Here is an 18,517-nt window from a genome sequence, read left to right as displayed (position 1 = left end):
CTATGAGCGGCACACACACGACCCACGCTCCTATGAGCGGCACACACACGACCCACGCTCCTATGAGCGGCACACACACGACCCACGCTCCTATGAGCGGCACACACGACCCACGCTCCTATGAGCGGCACACACACACACACGACCCACGCTCCTATGAGCGGCACACACACGACCCACGCTCCTATGAGCGGCACACACACGACCCACGCTCCTATGAGCGGCACACACACACACACGACCCACGCTCCTATGAGCGGCACACACACACACACGACCCACGCTCCTATGAGCGGCGCACACACACACGACACACGCTCCTATGAGCGGCACACACACACACACACGACCCACGCTCCTATGAGCGGCGCACACACACACGACACACGCTCCTATGAGCGGCACACACACACGACACACGCTCCTATGAGCGGCACACACACACGACACATGCTCCTATGAGCGGCACACACACACACACCACACACGCTCCTATGAGCGGCACACACACACACACCACACACGCTCCTATGAGCGGCACACACACACACACCACACACGCTCCTATGAGCGGCACACACACACGACACATGCTCCTATGAGCGGCACACACACACACGACACACGCTCCTATGAGCGGCACACACACACGACACACGCTCCTACCTACCTCAAAGAGCTTTACACACACATCCTCACACACCCGCGGACTCGTAGAGCAGACCCAGGCTTTAGAGCTTATATTAAACACTGGGAAAAGACACTAAATACATACAAACGACATAATCAGGAATGACTGCAAACCAAAGAACACTAGTCACACAATTAATAATCACAAATGACTGCAAAACCAAAAATACACATAATCACTTTTAACTTAAACATGCACTCAGAGCCAGTTCAACTCAAAAACTGAATTCAAACAAAATAAAACAAAAGCCCACTAGACATTATTAATGCTCGACCCAGTTTCCCAGAACTGACAGCTTTTTATAATGTCCCTAATGAGCCACCTCGGTTCAGGTGAACTTCGTCAACACCTGACCGAGGTGCCTTCTGGGAAACTGGGTCTTCTAACAAAACTACATACAAAAAAACAAACAGCCACAGTGCCCTCTAGGGGCAGTCCCTTACACCAGAACTATTCTTAATTACAAGATATCCTAATTACACATACGAAATAAAAATTCTAATCAATCTGATTTATAAGTACTGATACCACATTCCTATTGTATAGCCCATTAGGTTTTGATTCTTGATTTCTTTTCAAATCACAAATAGCACAGGGTACTTTTACACACACTAGGGGAGTTTTGGTACATAAGGATTAAGTATGAAAAGCGTTGTTGAATTGTAAGCCGACAAATATGAAGTTTTAAATACAGTACAGTATGGAATCTGAGCCTGAATGTCCATATACAGTACAACTGTGCAATTTGTAATTTCTTTTACAGCACAGGTCGAGCAGTTATACTGGCCAATGATGTTTTTTTTTTCCTGGTTTCCGTTTCACATATTTTTTGTGATGCTCATGCATGACAGAGAAAAACAAAAGAGTGACTGTTTTTGAGCTGCCTGAGAATGACAGAGAATGACCGATAATGCAGGTAGTGATCTGTGATATTCATCAGGAATAGAAGAACATAAAGGGGGTTATGATATGTAGAAGGGTTGCAGGTCTTAAAACTGCAATAACAAAAGAGCTCAGTGGTGCCAAAACCACAAGCATGATGTTTCTTGTCAGGACTAGCAGATAGCAACCTTAAAACATCTCAACCATAAGCTTATTGCAGCAACAAACCCATGTCCTTACACTCCTCAGCAGGAATTCTGCTATGAATGAAACCTGACACCATAGCACAGGACAATAGACAGATGAAGACTAAATAATAAGGCCAATGTTTTATAGATAATGTCATATACATTGTCCAAATACCTGCTTTTTTAACATCAGTTAAAAATAGCATCTAAACGACACTACAGGATAAAACGACAAGCATTGATTTACTTTTAGGATGGAGCATTATAATGTAATAAAATAATAATAAAAATGTGAGTCACAGGTATGATTGGTTTATTGAATAAGAGTGGAATCTTCGTTTTCCAGGAAGAACTTGATGAACACAGATTACAAAAAACGCTGAAACATTCAGCTAAACATCCAAATGCAGTGTGGTGACTATTTAGTATTTGAAACAAAGCTATATGATTATTTCTCAGATGCTAGCAACATTGTGATACATGTTTGTAATTTTATTTTTTACATAATTAAAGGCAATAATAAAGATGTTATGGAATATGTATGACCATTAGGCATAAGACAGATGTGGAATTCATACGCCGATATGTTCCTCATATTATAAACAAGAGTACCATTTCTTTAAGGAGGTAGACAATGTTACTTTGATCAGACGACGGCATATTTCAGAGGTGCATGCGCAAGGTCTTTTGTTTTAGGCAGGTCTCAGGCATTTCACTGTCTGCAATATCACTCTTCACCACAAGAGTACAGTATGAAACAGTGTATGTGTCAGTATTTTTGTGCTACAAGTTGCACACTGCTGTAGTAGAGATCATTTCTAGACATTCAAGGTAGATGCCTGCTTAAACACACTGTCAAATATATTAGAAGCATATTAAGGCATTAAAATAGAACATGACATAATGAAGAGTGCTTGAATATGGGGAAAACAGTGTTGCAGTACCAGTAAAGTTCTTCATCTGTTTATCAGTTCGTTTTTTTCAGGCAAAAATATTGCCTTCGTCATCTCTGGGGTCAGTTTCCACTCTCCACTGTGAGCTAAGCTTTCCTTTCATACACAGAAAGTCAGAGCAGGCAGTAGTGAGGAGGCAGGCCTGTGAGATAGCACTATCCAGCTGTCGATCACCACAGCACTGGAAAATCCAGATTACTGAAGCCTGGTTCTTTCCTCAGGTCCCAGTAAGTGTTGTTGCTGACCCACGTGTCATCTTTTGACTTCCTGTAAGAATCAAGCCAACACAAGAATGGATTAAGCTATGGCTTTGTATAAACATTTAATTTAATGGGTTTGTGTGTCAGTCATAAATATGATCTCCTTGATGTTTATTGTTATGTATTTTACTCAAGATGTAATTGAATTTTAATCTCCTGAAATAATAAAGCAAGGTTTTAAGAGTCATCAAACTCAGCCCTACAGAATACAAAGAGAACCATGACTCTATTCATCCCTCCATCCATTATATATAGTGTTTATCCTGTGTAGGGTTATGGGGCGTGCAGACTGTCCCAGGGAACTAAAGTGCACAAGGAGGTTTACAGTTTGGATGGGGTGCCATCCATTCACAGTGCTCAAGCACACACACTCACACATCCAATTATACACTATGACCTATTTGGGAATGACAATTGGCCTACATTGCATGTCTCTGGACTGTGTGGGAAAACTGGAGTATCTTGAGAAAACCCACCAAGCAAAATATAAAAACTTTTATCATACCACTTTTGTCATGATGAAACAGTTCACAGCAGGTATTAAAGATCGAACAAACTGCCAAAAAGATTTATTTACTACTAGGGATTAAATAACGCACTGCAGTTGAGCCACTAGAGGGTGTCTGGGACACTCAGCTAGACTTTTCAACCACTTGTACACAGTAAATTGTATACAGTACATTTAGAAGTTTAATGCATGAACACAAATCATGTTTGCACTTGCTTTGCACTAACCTACATTAGTTGTATTGTAACCCTAACAATGCCTAGTGTAATGACTACATAGCTGCCTTATTAGTTACACTGTAGTTACTGTTTAAGTCATAGTTGACTCTGAACCAGATAAAATGTGAAAGTGATTACTAAGCAGGACGTCTGAGATGGATAGACACTGCATTGAGAAAAATTGGAAACCGTTATGGAGTGGTTCTTACTGGAAGAACCGTGGGTGATGTTCCATGTTGTTCTCCTCTAGGACTCTGCGCCTATCTCTCTGTAGCTGTTCGATTCTCTGCTTCTGTGTTTCTGCAGCCTCAATGTTCCCTTCCTCCAGTAACCTACACACAGATGAAATGTTAGAAACCATGGCATTGTCCTTTTGTCCTTGCATAGAATAAGGCTTAATGCAGCATATCATCTTTTGGTAGCCTGGAGGTATGAATGGATGCAATCTGGTGTCTCTCTCACTGTCGCACACACACACACACACACACACACACATACACACACACACACACACACACACACACACAGAGATTAAGAACTAACACATTATTAAAAACCTGGAAGGATACTGCTGAACTGTCAACTTCGCAGAAGAAATGTGGTTGAAAAAAAATAAATCATGAATGACCCTAATCGGAGTTAACTTGTTGGTGAAGCTGCATCTTTAAAAATCAGCAGAAATCACAACTACATCTAATAGCAAAAGTAATCCAGAACTCACAGAATTGGGTTTAAACAGCTGTTTTGCCATAAGAAAACCACTTGTTTTTGAGACGTATTATGTACAGCGACACTGTACACGCCTCTGGAGACAGTGTTATGATCTGGGGTTACTTCAAGTAGATCTAGCCTCAGTGGCAATAAAATGAAATCACCTAATAGCCTGAATGTACTGAATAACCAGGTTATTACATCTATGGATTTTTCCCCCCTGATGATACATGCAATAATTTCTGCTTTGAGACAATGACCATTGTTAAAAGCGCTATATAAATAAAATTGAATCGTTATATAAATATTCCAGGACTCAAACTGCTGAAAAGTGCTTCTAGGGGCATGCACACATGAACTCGCCACCACATCAAAACTGAATCAAAACTGCAGACTCTAATCAAAACTGAATGCAGTCAAATGCGTCTTAGCTACACGATCATTATTATAAAAGTGATGAGAAGGATAGATGACTGAATGATTGGAGATAATTGGACATGAATATCACTTTTTCAGTTTTTTTTTGAGTCAACAAAATATTGGAACCTTGGAAATAACCAAATGTATACTTATCTCTGCCGAAATTCAATTTCATTGATCATATATCAATATCATTGTCATTTTCAGCAATGTATCATTATCTCCTCTACAATTCCAGTAATTTATGACAGAACCTTATCATAGGAGGCCATTACTGCTGGGGAAACTGCTTTAGTCAACAGATAGTAAATGTCCTTTTTCTTAGCTATACCATTCTCAAAATATCCATCGAATGAAGTTTATTTTAGCCCCAATTTGCCCACTTTTGCTTTGCTGATCATGTGACAAACAGAAGTGATGTAATTGGCTTTTTAGATATATTCATTATTGCAAAACTTGTATGTTCAAAGCTTCAAAAGTGAGCATATGTAGTTCTTTTCAATTCAAGGTCCTGTTATAGCAACAAAAGCCTTCATATACAATAATATATTTATCAGACTGTTGCACACCAATTTATAAGATATCAAAATATATGAAAATATATTTTGTAAGGGGTTTCTCCCAGTCAGTTGCATTCTTAAAATAAAATGGAATTTAAAAAAATGCATTAATTAATTACACATATACAGACTCAGATTACATGCATAAGTGCTTAATGTTATGAAGATTTACCTCTGATCAAGACGGAATCTTGTGTCTGTGGGTGGCAGTAAATGTTTGGTCTGTGGATCCAGTTCATTCAGCTCAATGGCAAATTCTGTGAAACCGTAGTACTCCTCGGAGTCACGAGGCATTGGCTCTACACAAACGACATTAAGGTCATTAAACTCACCATCAAAGGCATAATTAAATATAGGGGTCATAAAAAGAATTTACATTTATGCTGTAAATCATATGTTATTGGTCAGTGTGCATGAATCCAATGGTAAAAGTATTAATTAATCACAATGCTTGATTTTAATGCATGAGAAATGGCAGGGGTGCTGTAAAGCAGGTAAGTGCAGTAAGGATAAATCCAAAGGCCCCGAAGTGCCTGGAGCCCCTAAAAATGCTATGGCAGGTAAAGCATGGGGGTCTAGTATATCAGACTTTCAAGAGATCTAGATTCTCTAGCAATGTCCCTGTCTACTGGACTACAACTTGGTTACAGGATTCCGCAGGAGGGCCTGAGTGGGGGTGAATGATATTCTATTTTTAGAATATTTAAGTGAGGATTCCATGATATACTAAGAAAGTGGGAACTCTCAGCCTCATTTTGACCCCAGAATTTTCTTGCTAAAATAAAAAATTATTTTGCCAGCAGAGTGGTTTATTTATGAAAGAATTGCATTGGACAGTGTTCATTAAAGTGCTATAAAACATTTTTTCAGGATTAAAACTTTACCATAAATAAAGTTTCCATAAGTAAAATTTTATACATTTCACCTACTGCACTCTATAAGCCATAGCGCAAAACTAATCAGTGCGACTTGATAGGATGGGCCACATAGATATGTAAATCTTACTGGCAAGCCAGATGCATTTAGCCTTTGGTAGGCTTCCATAGTATATTCCATTAGGCCAATTTCCACGCAGCTTATGTATCACCTTCCCTTTATGGTCCATGACTGTCCCCTCCACAACATTCAAACCGGAGCTCCAGTAGTTTGACTGCAATGCATTAAAACAAAAATAAATTAAATTAACTTAAAAATAAAATTAAATCATCATCATCATCATCATCATCATCAACACTGTCTCTGTCTAACCAGTTCAAGATGAATACACTGTCTGCATGGTCCTACAATGGGGCAAAAAACTATTTAGTCAGCCACCACATGTGCAAGTTTTCCCGCTTCTCCACCAAAAAAGATGAAAGAGGCCTGTAAGTTTCATCATAGGTATACCTCAACTATGAGAGACAAAATCGAGGAAATTACATTGTAGGATTTTTTGAAAATTTATTTATAAATTATGGTTGAAAATAAGTATTTGGTCACCTACAAACAAATAAGATTTCTGGCTAGAAAATCCAGAAATAGTTGAGATATATCTATAATAAAAATTTCAGGCCTCTCTCATCTTTTTAAGTGGGAGAACTTGCACAATTGGTGACTGACTAAATACTTCTATGCCCCACTTTAATTTATACAATTCATAGTAAGATCGCTACATGAGTCTAAAGACAGATTACAGGCAGTATGTGTCCTTGAATTTCAGCAGATGGCACCACTGAGACATCAGTGGGGAAACAATAAAAATAAACCTTCATTCATCACTTCTTTCTCTCTCCACTCACTTTATGTCTCTTAACCTGTACTTATCTCAATCTCTCTCTGTTAGAGTAACCTTTAACTTTAGAAATACAGTGCCTTTGGAAACGTGCCGGTGTCAATTTCTTTTTCCAAAATTCAGTCCCATTCCTGTGCTAAAGGATCTCTCAGTCTCTGGGTGGCCTCTCTGCGTTAATATGTCAATTAGTGTCTCTCAGAATTTGAAAAGCAAATCGCGGCATGCTGTTGCTTCTTCATAAACCACAGTAGCAAGCGTGATGGAATATTTACCTAAACAATATCAGACGTAGTAATACAGTGGTGTGAAAAACTATTTGCCCCCTTCCTGATTCCTTATTCTTTTGCATGTTTGTCACACAAAATGTTTCTGATCATCAAACACATTTAACTATTAGTCAAAGATAACACAAGTAAACACAAAATGCAGTTTTTAAATGATGGTTTTTATTATTTAGGGAGAAAAAAAAGCCAAACCTACATGGCCCTGTGTGAAAAAGTAATTGCCCCCTGAACCTAATAACTGGTTGGGCCACCCTTAGCAGCAATAACTGCAATCAAGCGTTTGCGATAACTTGCAACGAGTCTTTTACAGCGCTCTGGAGGAATTTTGGCCCACTCATCTTTGCAGAATTGTTGTAATTCAGCTTTATTTGAGGGTTTTCTAGCATGAACCGCCTTTTTAAGGTCATGCCACAACATCTCAATAGGATTCAGGTCAGGACTTTGACTAGGCCACTCCAAAGTCTTCATTTTGTTTTTCTTCAGCCATTCAGAGGTGGATTTGCTGGTGTGTTTTGGGTCATTGTCCTGCTGCAGCACCCAAGATCGCTTCAGCTTGAGTTGACGAACAGATGGCCGGACATTCTCCTTCAGGATTTTTTGGTAGACAGTAGAATTCATGGTTCCATCTTTCACAGCAAGCCTTCCAGGTCCTGAAGCAGCAAAACAACCCCAGACCATCACACTATCACCACCATATTTTACTGTTGGTATGATGTTCTTTTTCTGAAATGCTGCGTTACTTTTACGCCAGATGTAACGGAACACGCATTGTCCAAACTTCCAAAAAGTTCAACTTTTGTCTCATCGGTCCACAAGGTATTTTCCCAAAAGTCTTGGCAATCATTGAGATGTTTTTTTAGCAAAATTAAGACGAGCCTTAATGTTCTTTTTGCTTAAAAGTGGTTTGCGCCTTGTAAATCTGCCATGCAGGCCGTTTTTGCCCAGTCTCTTTCTTATGGTGGAGTCGTGAACACTGACCTTAATTGAGGCAAGTGAGGCCTGCAGTTCTTTAGATGTTGTCCTGGGGTCTTTTGTGGCCTCTCGGATGAGTTGTCTCTGCGCTCTTAGGGTAATTTTGGTCGGCCGGCCACTCCTGGGAAGGTTCACCACTGTTCCATGTTTTTGCCATTTGTGGATAATGGCTCTCACTGTGGTTCGCTGGAGTCCCAAAGCTTTAGAAATGGCTTTATAACCTTTACCAGACTGATAGATCTCAATTACTTTTGTTCTCATTTGTTCCTGAATTTCTTTGGATCTTGGCATTATGTCTAGCTTTTGAGGTGCTTTTGGTCTACTTCTCTGTGTCAGGCAGCTCCTATTTGAGTGATTTCTTAATTGAAACAGGTGTGGCAGTAATCAGGCCTGGAGGTGACTACAGAAATTGAACTCAGGTGTGATAAACCACAGTTAAGTTATTTTTAAACAAGGGGGGCAATCACTTTTTCACACAGGGCCATGTAGATTTGGAGTTTTTTTTCTCCCTTAATAACGTAAACCTTCATTTAAAAACTGCATTTTGTGTTCAATTATGTTATCTTTGACTAATAGTTAACGTTTTTTGATGAGCAGAAACATTTAAGTGTGACAAACATGCGAAAGAATAAGAAATCAGGAAGGGGGCAAATAGTTTTTCACACCACTGTATATCATACAACATCTTCTGATAATCAGAAGCAGCTGCTATAAATCAGGTGTACAGGATGTTTATATATGCCTAAGGTTTAGCTAGATTTATTACATATATCGTTCTTTAATATTACACAGCGCAGTGAATGAGATCGAGGTTACACAGCCCGAGGATTTCATTGTAGCACTCTGTCATCATGTGGGGAAATGTACATGTAGCTCACCTTGAGGAAGGTGACTTTACACTGACACATTTCGCTGCTGGAGTTCTTTATGCAGATTTCTCCATAATGTTCAATCCAGCGCTCACCACTCAGAATGTTGTGAATGCATGATGTCACTTTGTTCCATTCATAGTGGTCTCCCAAGCTAGGAAAGAAAATGGGTAGTTACAATAACACTTTAGGTCATGACTGATTACCTAAAACATTTACAGTATTGGCAGGTGTTTGCAAAAGCTCTACACTATTAACTGTAGACCTAAAGAAGGCGAGGCCACAACTGTACCATGAAATGTTCGATTTATATTTGTTTTTATTAACCAAAAATAAGGCTTTCAATAAATGTTTATATTTCATACACTACCCGAGATCCACATACAATCTCCCACCTTCTTTCAGGAGTTTTTTTTTATTACATTTTAAAGCACTCTTCCTAAAAGGCCAAATCCCAAATGGCTTCCTATTCCATATAGTGCAAGTGCTTAATACATCATTGTCTTCCAGAACCTGCTTAGTGCATTCTGTGCCCAACAGCACATTATTTAGTTTTAGGCAACTTAAATCTTTAATACAGTAAATCTTTAATACAGATCAATTCATAAAGAACTTTGTATTTTCATTTTAAAGGAACTTGAATATAAATAAAAACATGTCAATGATGTACGCTGTAAATGTTGTACGCTGTAAATGTTGTTGTTGGTCCTTCTGCTTTTCTGCACAACTTGGCACAGGTTTTATGCTGGATACCCCTCCTCACTACCCGAGACACTTGATGCCATAATACAGTGTGCAGTAAATAAAGTACATTAATTTGATGCCCTTTCCTGTATTAATCAACAGAAGTTGCATTCATTAAAAAAAATCTAGCAAACAAAAGATTCCTTAAACTAGGAGAGTCTTGTCTTACACACAAACGGCTGGCATGAATACATGTTTTAATTTCTAACCAAGCAAAAGCCACAATTAGTTGTTTTAAGACCTAGACGAGCTCATTAAAGCGATGTACTGTAATCAGGTGTGGTTGTAGTGGTTAGCATGAAAAGCTGCAGCCAAGCCGCCTGTTTGTGAATTCGGCTTCACATAAAAGCTGTTAAATGTTTAAATGTGGATATTCTGCCTCTGGTTCCTTATCAGCCTATGTAATGTCTGGGGAAACCCCTTCAAATTATGAAGCTCTGCCACTATTCAGTATATGCAGTTCTGAAAACTATGTTTTTCTGAGTGTGTTTTGTGTAAATCTTAAACAGAAGTAAGTTCAATAATTCTGCAGGTTGACTTTGGCACAGGTCACTGAATTGATTAGTTTATCTCCATTTACTGTAACTGAAGCATGACATTCACAGTTGGAAGAAATCACACTAAGCCATGTGTAACATTTAACCTAGACTAGACTTGTTCAACTAGGTGCATAAACAAGCTTCAGCTAGTCCAGAATGCAGCAGGGAGAGTCCTCACTAGAACCAGAAGATACGAGCACATCACACCTATCTTATCTTCACTTCATTGACTCCCTGTGAAATTTCGCATTAATTTTAAAATACTACTCTTGACATATAAAGCATTAAATGGTCTTGCGCCGCAGTATCTGAGCGAACTGCTAGTGTCTTACGATCATGCAGGCTGCTTATCAGTACCGCGTATTATGAAAACTATAGCTGGGGGCAGAGCTTTTCCTTACAAAGCCCCAAAATTATGGAATAGTCTTCCAATTAGTGTTCGGGACTTAGACACAGTCTCAGTGTTTAGGTCCAGGATAAAAACCTATTTATTTAATCAAGCATTTTTTAAAATAGATTTGCCTTAGGTAAAGGAGCAGATCTGGGGTACTCATGGACGTAGAGTATTATGGTGAACTGGTATGTTTAGATGCTGTCTTCCTCACTCTCATTGATCACTCAGGTTTGTTGACGGTAAGGTGATTGGTTGCTTTACATCTCAGGGAACCCTCATGTCTGTGTTTCCTTCTGGCTCTCCCTTTTAGTTATGCTGCCATAGTCAGTCCTGCCGGAGTCTCTGCTTGCACTTTACAGTAAATATACATTTACATTATACATTATATGACTGTGACCAGACCCAACTGTTATCTCTTCTGCTCTTTCTCTTCCCTCTCTCCCCCTCCCTCTCTCTCTCCCTCTCTGTTGAGCTACACATGTGGTTCCTGAGCTGCCAGTGAACCAGACTCCCTCTGCCCTCCGGACCTGTCTGACCCATCCTGGTGCCCCGCTTCTGGTTGGAGATCTCGTCACATGGATGCCCCGTGTGTGTGGATGGTTCTCTCTACCTAGAAGATGGTTCTGGCCTCAACTGGTGTTGGCAGCTGTTTCTCTGAGGACTTGACTGTTCAATAGTTCAGGACTGGAACTTTATACAAGTCTACCTGAGTTTTCAATAACTAACTGGACTCCATATTAACATCAATTTCCATCAACTGTTATGCTAAACTGCCTGCCAACTAACACACAGTATGAATGCAGATCAATTCCTGCTCTCTGTTTCACCCAGATGAGGATGGGTTCCCTGTTGAGTCTGGTTCTTCTCAAGGTTTCTTTCTATTACCATCTCAGGGAGTTTTTCCTTGCCACTGTCGCCCTCGGCTTGCTCACTAGGAACCATCTGACCATTTTGATTCATACACATTCAAGTTCCATCCAAACTTAAATAATTATTTTTATTGTGTAAAGCTGCTTTGGGACAATGCCAATTGTTAAAAGCGCTATACAAATAAAATTGAATTAAATTGAATAGACAATCCCCCTCCATAGCACTAGAGGGCGCCCTTTCATGAATTTTGAATGAATTTCATAGTTACTGCCTATGAATATAGCAAATCTTTTTTCAAGGTTTTCCAACATATAAAGCATATATAAGACCTTGGGTGTGGTGCAAAACCTGAGTTTTTTTTTTTTTTTTTAGATTTTATGTGATTTTGTTTATGACCGTGTTTTGCCCGACCTAAACTTCAGACTTGTTCACATTCTGTCTACATTTAATTTTGACCGGGATTGACCTGCCCTTGTTTTTTTATTTTGTTTGTTAAATAAACCTCCAGCATATGGATCTGTACATAACAGTATTTATAGTTTCAATAAGGAGAGGCATGTTTATGTACAAATAAGGAATTGTGTAGAGTGGTGCAAAAACAATCCAACTGAAAGAAAACTGCATGGTATAGGACATATGTAAAAATCAGTCTTAATGCGTATTGGTGTGACAGAAACATAGTCTCAGTATCGCAGCACTTACCCAGGGAGCACGACATGAGTGGTGCCAATCGGGACAATCTCCATGGACTTCCCCCAGAACTTGTTCTTCCACCTCACATCTGAATGCAACACACAAAAAACCTCAAGGTCACTTTGAGAGTCATCTGCCTACAGAGCCTCAGAGCCCATTTGCACTACAAACATATCTACCTGTGTCTGTTATTTTACCTTGCCAGAAGATGAAGTTTTTCGATTCAGCATGGCATGCAGATATAGGAGGATGATGGCTAACCTACAGTAAATCAAAGAATAACAAACAAATGACAGAACCCAGAGTGTCATAATTGTAAATATATACATAAACAAACCTAGCGTGTAACCTGCATTAACATAATCATACCTGCTCTGCTATGAAGCGGAATCCTTTATCTGGTCGGTCACACTCGTACGTCTCCCCCAGCACTGGGTTGAAAGGTTTCCCTCCTGCTCTGTAGTAAGTGGAGGCATAGCCCGAGACAGCAAATGCTGCAATGTACACCTACGCATTCACACAACACAATTAGACACTGATCTCTATCCATCCAGGTTTATACAGTACAACACTTGTGCGAATATACGAATACAAGGGGGAATCAAAAATTATCCATAATAATTTATTTTAATTAACTTTTAGAAAAAACAAACACATAAATTTTCTACATAATCTTCTTGCTTTTCAATTCACTTTCTGCCAACAAGCTTCCAAACTGACTCATAAAAATGTTTTAGGCTGAGCTGCGAACCACGAATGCACCGCTGTCTTCACTTCTTCATCAGAAGTAAATCTTCATACTCTTAGGGCTTCAGGTAATCAAACAGGTGAAAGTCAAATAAAGCAAGATCAAAACTATAGGGAGGATGCTTTAAGACCTCAAAACAAAGTTTTTGCAGAATGTCGGCAGTTTAGGCAGTAGTGTGTGGACGTGCATTGTCATGCAAGGTCACAACGCCCTTGGGTAGTAGTCATCTGTGTTTAATCTGAAGTTTAGGCTTCATCTCTTCAATAAACATCTCGCTGTAATGAGCACTGTTAATTAACCTTTTTTTCCTGATAATGTTCCAATACTGGCCCTTGAGAATCTCAGAAAACTGTAAGCATCAATTTTCTAGCTAGTGGTTGACTTTTGAACTTTTTTTGGTCAATGTTTACATTATATACTTAGTTACTCACCAGTAACCATTCTCTTAAAATGTTAACCTTCCTTAGAGTATTGGTTCAAAATTAGTTTGGAGATATTACTGCACACAAAGTATTTAAAGAATAACGGCACCAGGTACACCCTCAAACCACATATAACGAATCACTGCATGCTGCTCTTATTTTGTGAAAATCACAAGTGGGCCATCCATTTTTGTGACACCGTAGTACAAATGAACTGATGCAACACGTTTACACCTGCACAGCAGTGACTGTGGTGTTTTAATATAACTGGAGTGTGGGTACGTTTTGACTCACCCTCATACATTACCTACCAACCAGCACCATTACTCAAGTTCAAAAGCAGTTGGAACAAGAAGAATTCAAAGCCAGTCTGCCTAGATAGGGAGACACTGCCGCCACCATTACTGTACATGTCCAACTTGTTACTATTTTGTATGTCCTTTAAAATATACTTCCAGTACCAGTTCAACAATGACCATTCTACATAAATCCTACAAAGATTTAACTAGTTGATATGCTGATACTATGCTAATAAAAATAATTCCTTTAACACCTAATGGCCAAAAAATTTCAGCCCGAGATGAAAATTTTAACAGTGACAAACTGGACTTGGCACCTGGCTCATGTGTGCATTCTCAAAGTTCCTGAAGTTTGGACATTTGAGAAAGTGAAGCATAGTTACCCAAGATATATAAATGTCATCACTAAAGCATTGATGCTTCTTAAAGCTGGAGACAATACTGATCAAGCCATTAAAGTCCACCGCTGCCTCTCCCTCTCCTCTATAATGAGTACTGGAAATACTCTTTCACACAGAGTGCCTGAGTGTGGCCACTTTGAAAGCTCCTCTAATGGATGATATGGTGGAAGTGAGCTAGTTCACTCAGATCCACTCAGCCAACACTGAGCAGTGACTGGAAAGCTTTGTGCAGCTTTTAATGAAAGCCACTAACCCGACTAAGGCAATTAACTCTCCATTACACTGTTCTGAACACTTTTTCCTGGGACTCTTGCTCTAACGGTCACGTTTTGTTCTGACAAAACAATTTCTTTATTACTTACAATCATTAATGGGAAAAAGCTTTGCATTTAAGTCAATCAATGTACACAATGCATTACATAAGCCTTCTATAGTCTGATGGTTTTACAGTGGAGAAGCCACACACTAAAAGCCTCACAGTGAATACTCCAGGAAGCATAGCAAGCTCCACTTCCATTATCTGTCTGTATGTCTGTAGATCTGTGCTGGACAAAGAGGCGCTGGACAAAGCTCACTTTAGCCACTTTCCTCACAAAATAGATCACTTCATTATAGTAATGACACAGTCATGGGCAAGAGACATCAGATGTCAGAGATGAGCTCAGATTAGACTGGCCTTTAAAAGGCACAGCTTCAGTAATGGTAAACATGATCAGCTAACTGTAACTGACACTGTAAATCAGACACATGACTCAACAGAGGCAAGATAATGTAGATGACTGGACGTATCTGTGTGACAGAATATACAATGTATTATTTTAAATAAGAAGTTCAGTCCCTCCTGGAAAGCTGTGCAAATAGACGCACTGACTGTATATACCTCTTTTACAGCTTTATGATTTCAATTAAAAAATTTTATATAAGCCAGTAAAATTGATAGATTATTGTTTTAAAAACCAATGTATTATTAATGTCATAGACATGCTATTATTTATTAATCATGTCATACACAGGTATACCAATCAGCCATAACACTAAAACAGTTAACAATTAACAATTAAACAGCCTATTTTGGAGGTTTCCCTTGTAGGCTCTGACCTCTTGAAGCATGAGTCAACAACTCATCTGAAGGTGTGCCATGGTGCTGTAACCTGCAAGGAAGGGCCTCCACGGATTAAATTGTTTGTCCAGCACAACCCATGAATGCTCGATCGGATTGAGATCTGGGGAAATTGGAGGCTAGATCAAAACCTTGAGCTCTTTGCCTGCTAAGCCCCATAAAAATCAATTTGTAGTGAAAGGTTCTTATACCTTTTTATCAGGGCCAGCATTAACTTTTTTCAGCAATTTCAGTGCAAACTTGGCTTTTCTACGGGATCAAACCAGGGGACTGGAATAAATGAGCCTTGGGTGCCCATGTGTCACCAGTTTACTGTTATTTAATTAATAATCAATGTTGCTCAATTCATCTGGCGGTGGTTTTAAAGTTATGGCTGATGAGTGTACATGTAAAGTATGTGTATGTGTACGGTATGTCCTGACAGATACCATGCGTTCAAACGGGTCCTGTGTATTTGCAGCTTGATCAAGCAGCTCACTGTACTCCAGTTCCTCACATAGCCTCTGCAGGGTATTAAGCGGCTCGTTCAGCTGCACCGGCATAGCCACCTTAGACAGGTCCTTTCCTATGTTGTTCCTCAGAATGTTCCACAGACTGATGTTGCTGGTGTTTGGGCTTGGAGAGGGGAGCACAGAACGGCGGGCAACACAGTCTAAGAAAAGGGCATATACAGTACATTGGATAAGGGAGATTATTCTTGACAATCAGAATGTTAAATGAAGGGGCTTTATTTGGTGCATCAATTTTTACTTCAACTGAAATAAACAAGAGGAAATTAAATGAAGTGAAATGCCTGAGCCACCTGGATCAGTTCTCTCATTCTGGACCTCGTTGCTGAAGTTGTCCATGGAGATATTATCGCTGACATCACTGATGTACGAGTCATCTTCTGATGGCTAAAGAGAAAAAGAGAGAGAGAAGACAGGCAGAGTTAGAGAGAGAGAGAGAGCTTTATCGCAGAAGTTCTGCTGTCTTGTCCGATTAACACCTCCTGCTCACAGCAGGTAACTCACATGCCTGGGGAGCACTGATCCCTCTGCTCCTATTTTTTTCTCACTCAAAAGTCTCACTCAAGTGTGCGAAGCATGTTCGTATGATTGAATTTGAGAGTAGGCGTGGAGGAGAGAAAGAGAGAGAGACTGACTCTCAAGGGATGGGAACAAATTTTCACTCTGCTCTTTGGAGAGGTATTTTTAGAAGCAAGCAATTAGCTTCATTTTCACATTACTTCTGCTACTGGAGTTCTGCTTGGACATGTCTGCCTGAAGCAAAAAAAAACAAAAAAAACGATAGAGAATCAACATGCAGATGCCTTGAACCTGAAATATCTAAGATTGGTTTATACAACATCATCCAGCATACTGTTGACTGGTAGCATCAAACACCAGTCAACTGCGAACTAGAAACTATCCTACTCCCAGGATATGAGTCACACATCCGCAGCAGTGAAAGTGGGCATAGCTCGCACCATAGTAACATTCATAGAAATAGTCCCACACAAGTTATATAAAATAAAATGGCGTTACAGTATGTTTGGTCACAGAGGTCCTCACCTCGTTCTCAGAGGAGCTTGCTGAAAGCAAAACTTCTTGAGCGTCAAAGAACTCGGACAGGGACTCTGTAATGGAAGCTCGGCTCTCGTTGGACGCCTGGTGGACGAGGTGGCGGGAGCAGTCTAAGGAGTCCTGCTTCTGAAAGGGCAAGTCATAGCATAGTAGAAATGCAGCTATATCGCTCTGAGATATCTACTTATAAGCATTTAACCAGATCAAACAGGAATCTTAAAGACATTAGAAATCTAAGTAAATTTATTCACCAAATACAACTTACTCCTATACTTGTTAATAGAAGAAACATGGCCAAACCTAATTAGCAAAGATGCTAGAAGCAATCATGGTTTGTGAATCTAAAAAAGAAAGCTATAGGCTCGTACTGCAAGCCATGCTAATTAGTGCAGAAAGAAGGCGTTGATTCAGAAAGCACACTGCTGACAGAGTAAACCACAGGAAATACCAAGGGTGATATGTTTTGCAAGTGTGGGAGTTTGACTGTGTATGTGTTGTCAAGGAACTTTCTTAACTAGCGCCAACTTCAAACGAGTCAATGAATGAATATCCAGTCTTACGTATGCTTAGACTATGGTACAATATTTTCAACTGTAAAAATATTAATTTTTTTTATCATGTACTGTAATAAGAAAACAGAACAAACGTATCCTACCTTTTTTCTCTATACTCATCTGAATATTGTATTTATAGTCCTGTGCAAAGTCTTTTTTTCCGTCTCTCTTTTCTTTTCTTCATATTTTATTTCCAAAGATCCAGACTGTATTGTACTTTAAATAAAGCCTTGAAGTATTGTTCTCCAGGCTTCCTGGAGGACCTTTTTGGCTCTCATTTTTGGCAAGTTTTTGAACTATTTTTTTAGTTCAGTCCCTGTACCTGACCAGTTTTACAGTAAAATTCTTTGTTTGTTTGTTAAGCCACACAGTGACCTATGAATCATTCAAGCCTAAAAACATCTAATTTAAGGCCTGAATCAGTAAGAAACAAGTGTTGATGATGAATAATCAGGTGAGTGATTAGTACACTAGTGATGCTGAATGCGTTTCTGAGTGGTTGGAACAAACGAGAGGAGAAAAGAGATTGCTGTTAAGGTTGTTACATAAACAACCCATTTGCACAGTAAAGTATTTCTTCCTGTTTCTTTAATTTAGTCTACATCATTTAATTAAATTGAATATAAAGAAATGAGGGGTGGTTTAAAACAACACTGTATACACTGATCAGCCTTAACATTATGACCACCTGCCTAATATTGAGTGGGTCCCCCCCACTTTTGGTATGTCCTGACAATTGCAGTGTGGGAACATCCCACAAGAGCTGCATGTTTGGAGTTGCTCTGACCCAGTTGTCTATCCATTACAATTTGGCCCTTCTCACAGTAGCTACTGTAAATTCTTAATCTCTCGTTACAATGGTGGAAGTGGGCGGGATATAT

At 39.4% G+C, this 18,517-nt stretch overlaps 1 protein-coding gene across 3 annotated transcripts in view; it reads right to left on the bottom strand.

Annotated features, from left to right (window-relative positions):
• Positions 1-2,057: 2,057 nt before the first annotated feature.
• Positions 2,058-18,517, bottom strand: part of osbpl3b (oxysterol binding protein-like 3b) — a 68,057-nt gene continuing 51,597 nt past the window's right edge. For all 3 annotated transcript variants that reach the window (XM_053494173.1, XM_053494175.1, XM_053494174.1), the window contains 11 exons: positions 17,071-17,208; positions 16,320-16,413; positions 15,946-16,169; positions 12,897-13,034; positions 12,725-12,788; positions 12,537-12,615; positions 9,297-9,441; positions 6,397-6,541; positions 5,564-5,690; positions 3,910-4,032; positions 2,058-2,981 (listed from right to left, as the gene is read on the bottom strand). In XM_053494173.1, the coding sequence (XP_053350148.1) occupies positions 2,885-2,981; positions 3,910-4,032; positions 5,564-5,690; positions 6,397-6,541; positions 9,297-9,441; positions 12,537-12,615; positions 12,725-12,788; positions 12,897-13,034; positions 15,946-16,169; positions 16,320-16,413; positions 17,071-17,208 (1,374 nt within the window). In that variant the 3' untranslated portion in view covers positions 2,058-2,884. The remainder of the gene's footprint in view (positions 2,982-3,909; positions 4,033-5,563; positions 5,691-6,396; positions 6,542-9,296; positions 9,442-12,536; positions 12,616-12,724; positions 12,789-12,896; positions 13,035-15,945; positions 16,170-16,319; positions 16,414-17,070; positions 17,209-18,517) is intronic.

Source organism: Clarias gariepinus, chromosome 4 (assembly GCF_024256425.1).
Source record: "Clarias gariepinus isolate MV-2021 ecotype Netherlands chromosome 4, CGAR_prim_01v2, whole genome shotgun sequence".
NCBI classification, from domain to species: Eukaryota; Metazoa; Chordata; class Actinopteri; order Siluriformes; family Clariidae; genus Clarias; species Clarias gariepinus.
This window is presented reverse-complemented; position numbering and strand designations above follow the sequence as displayed.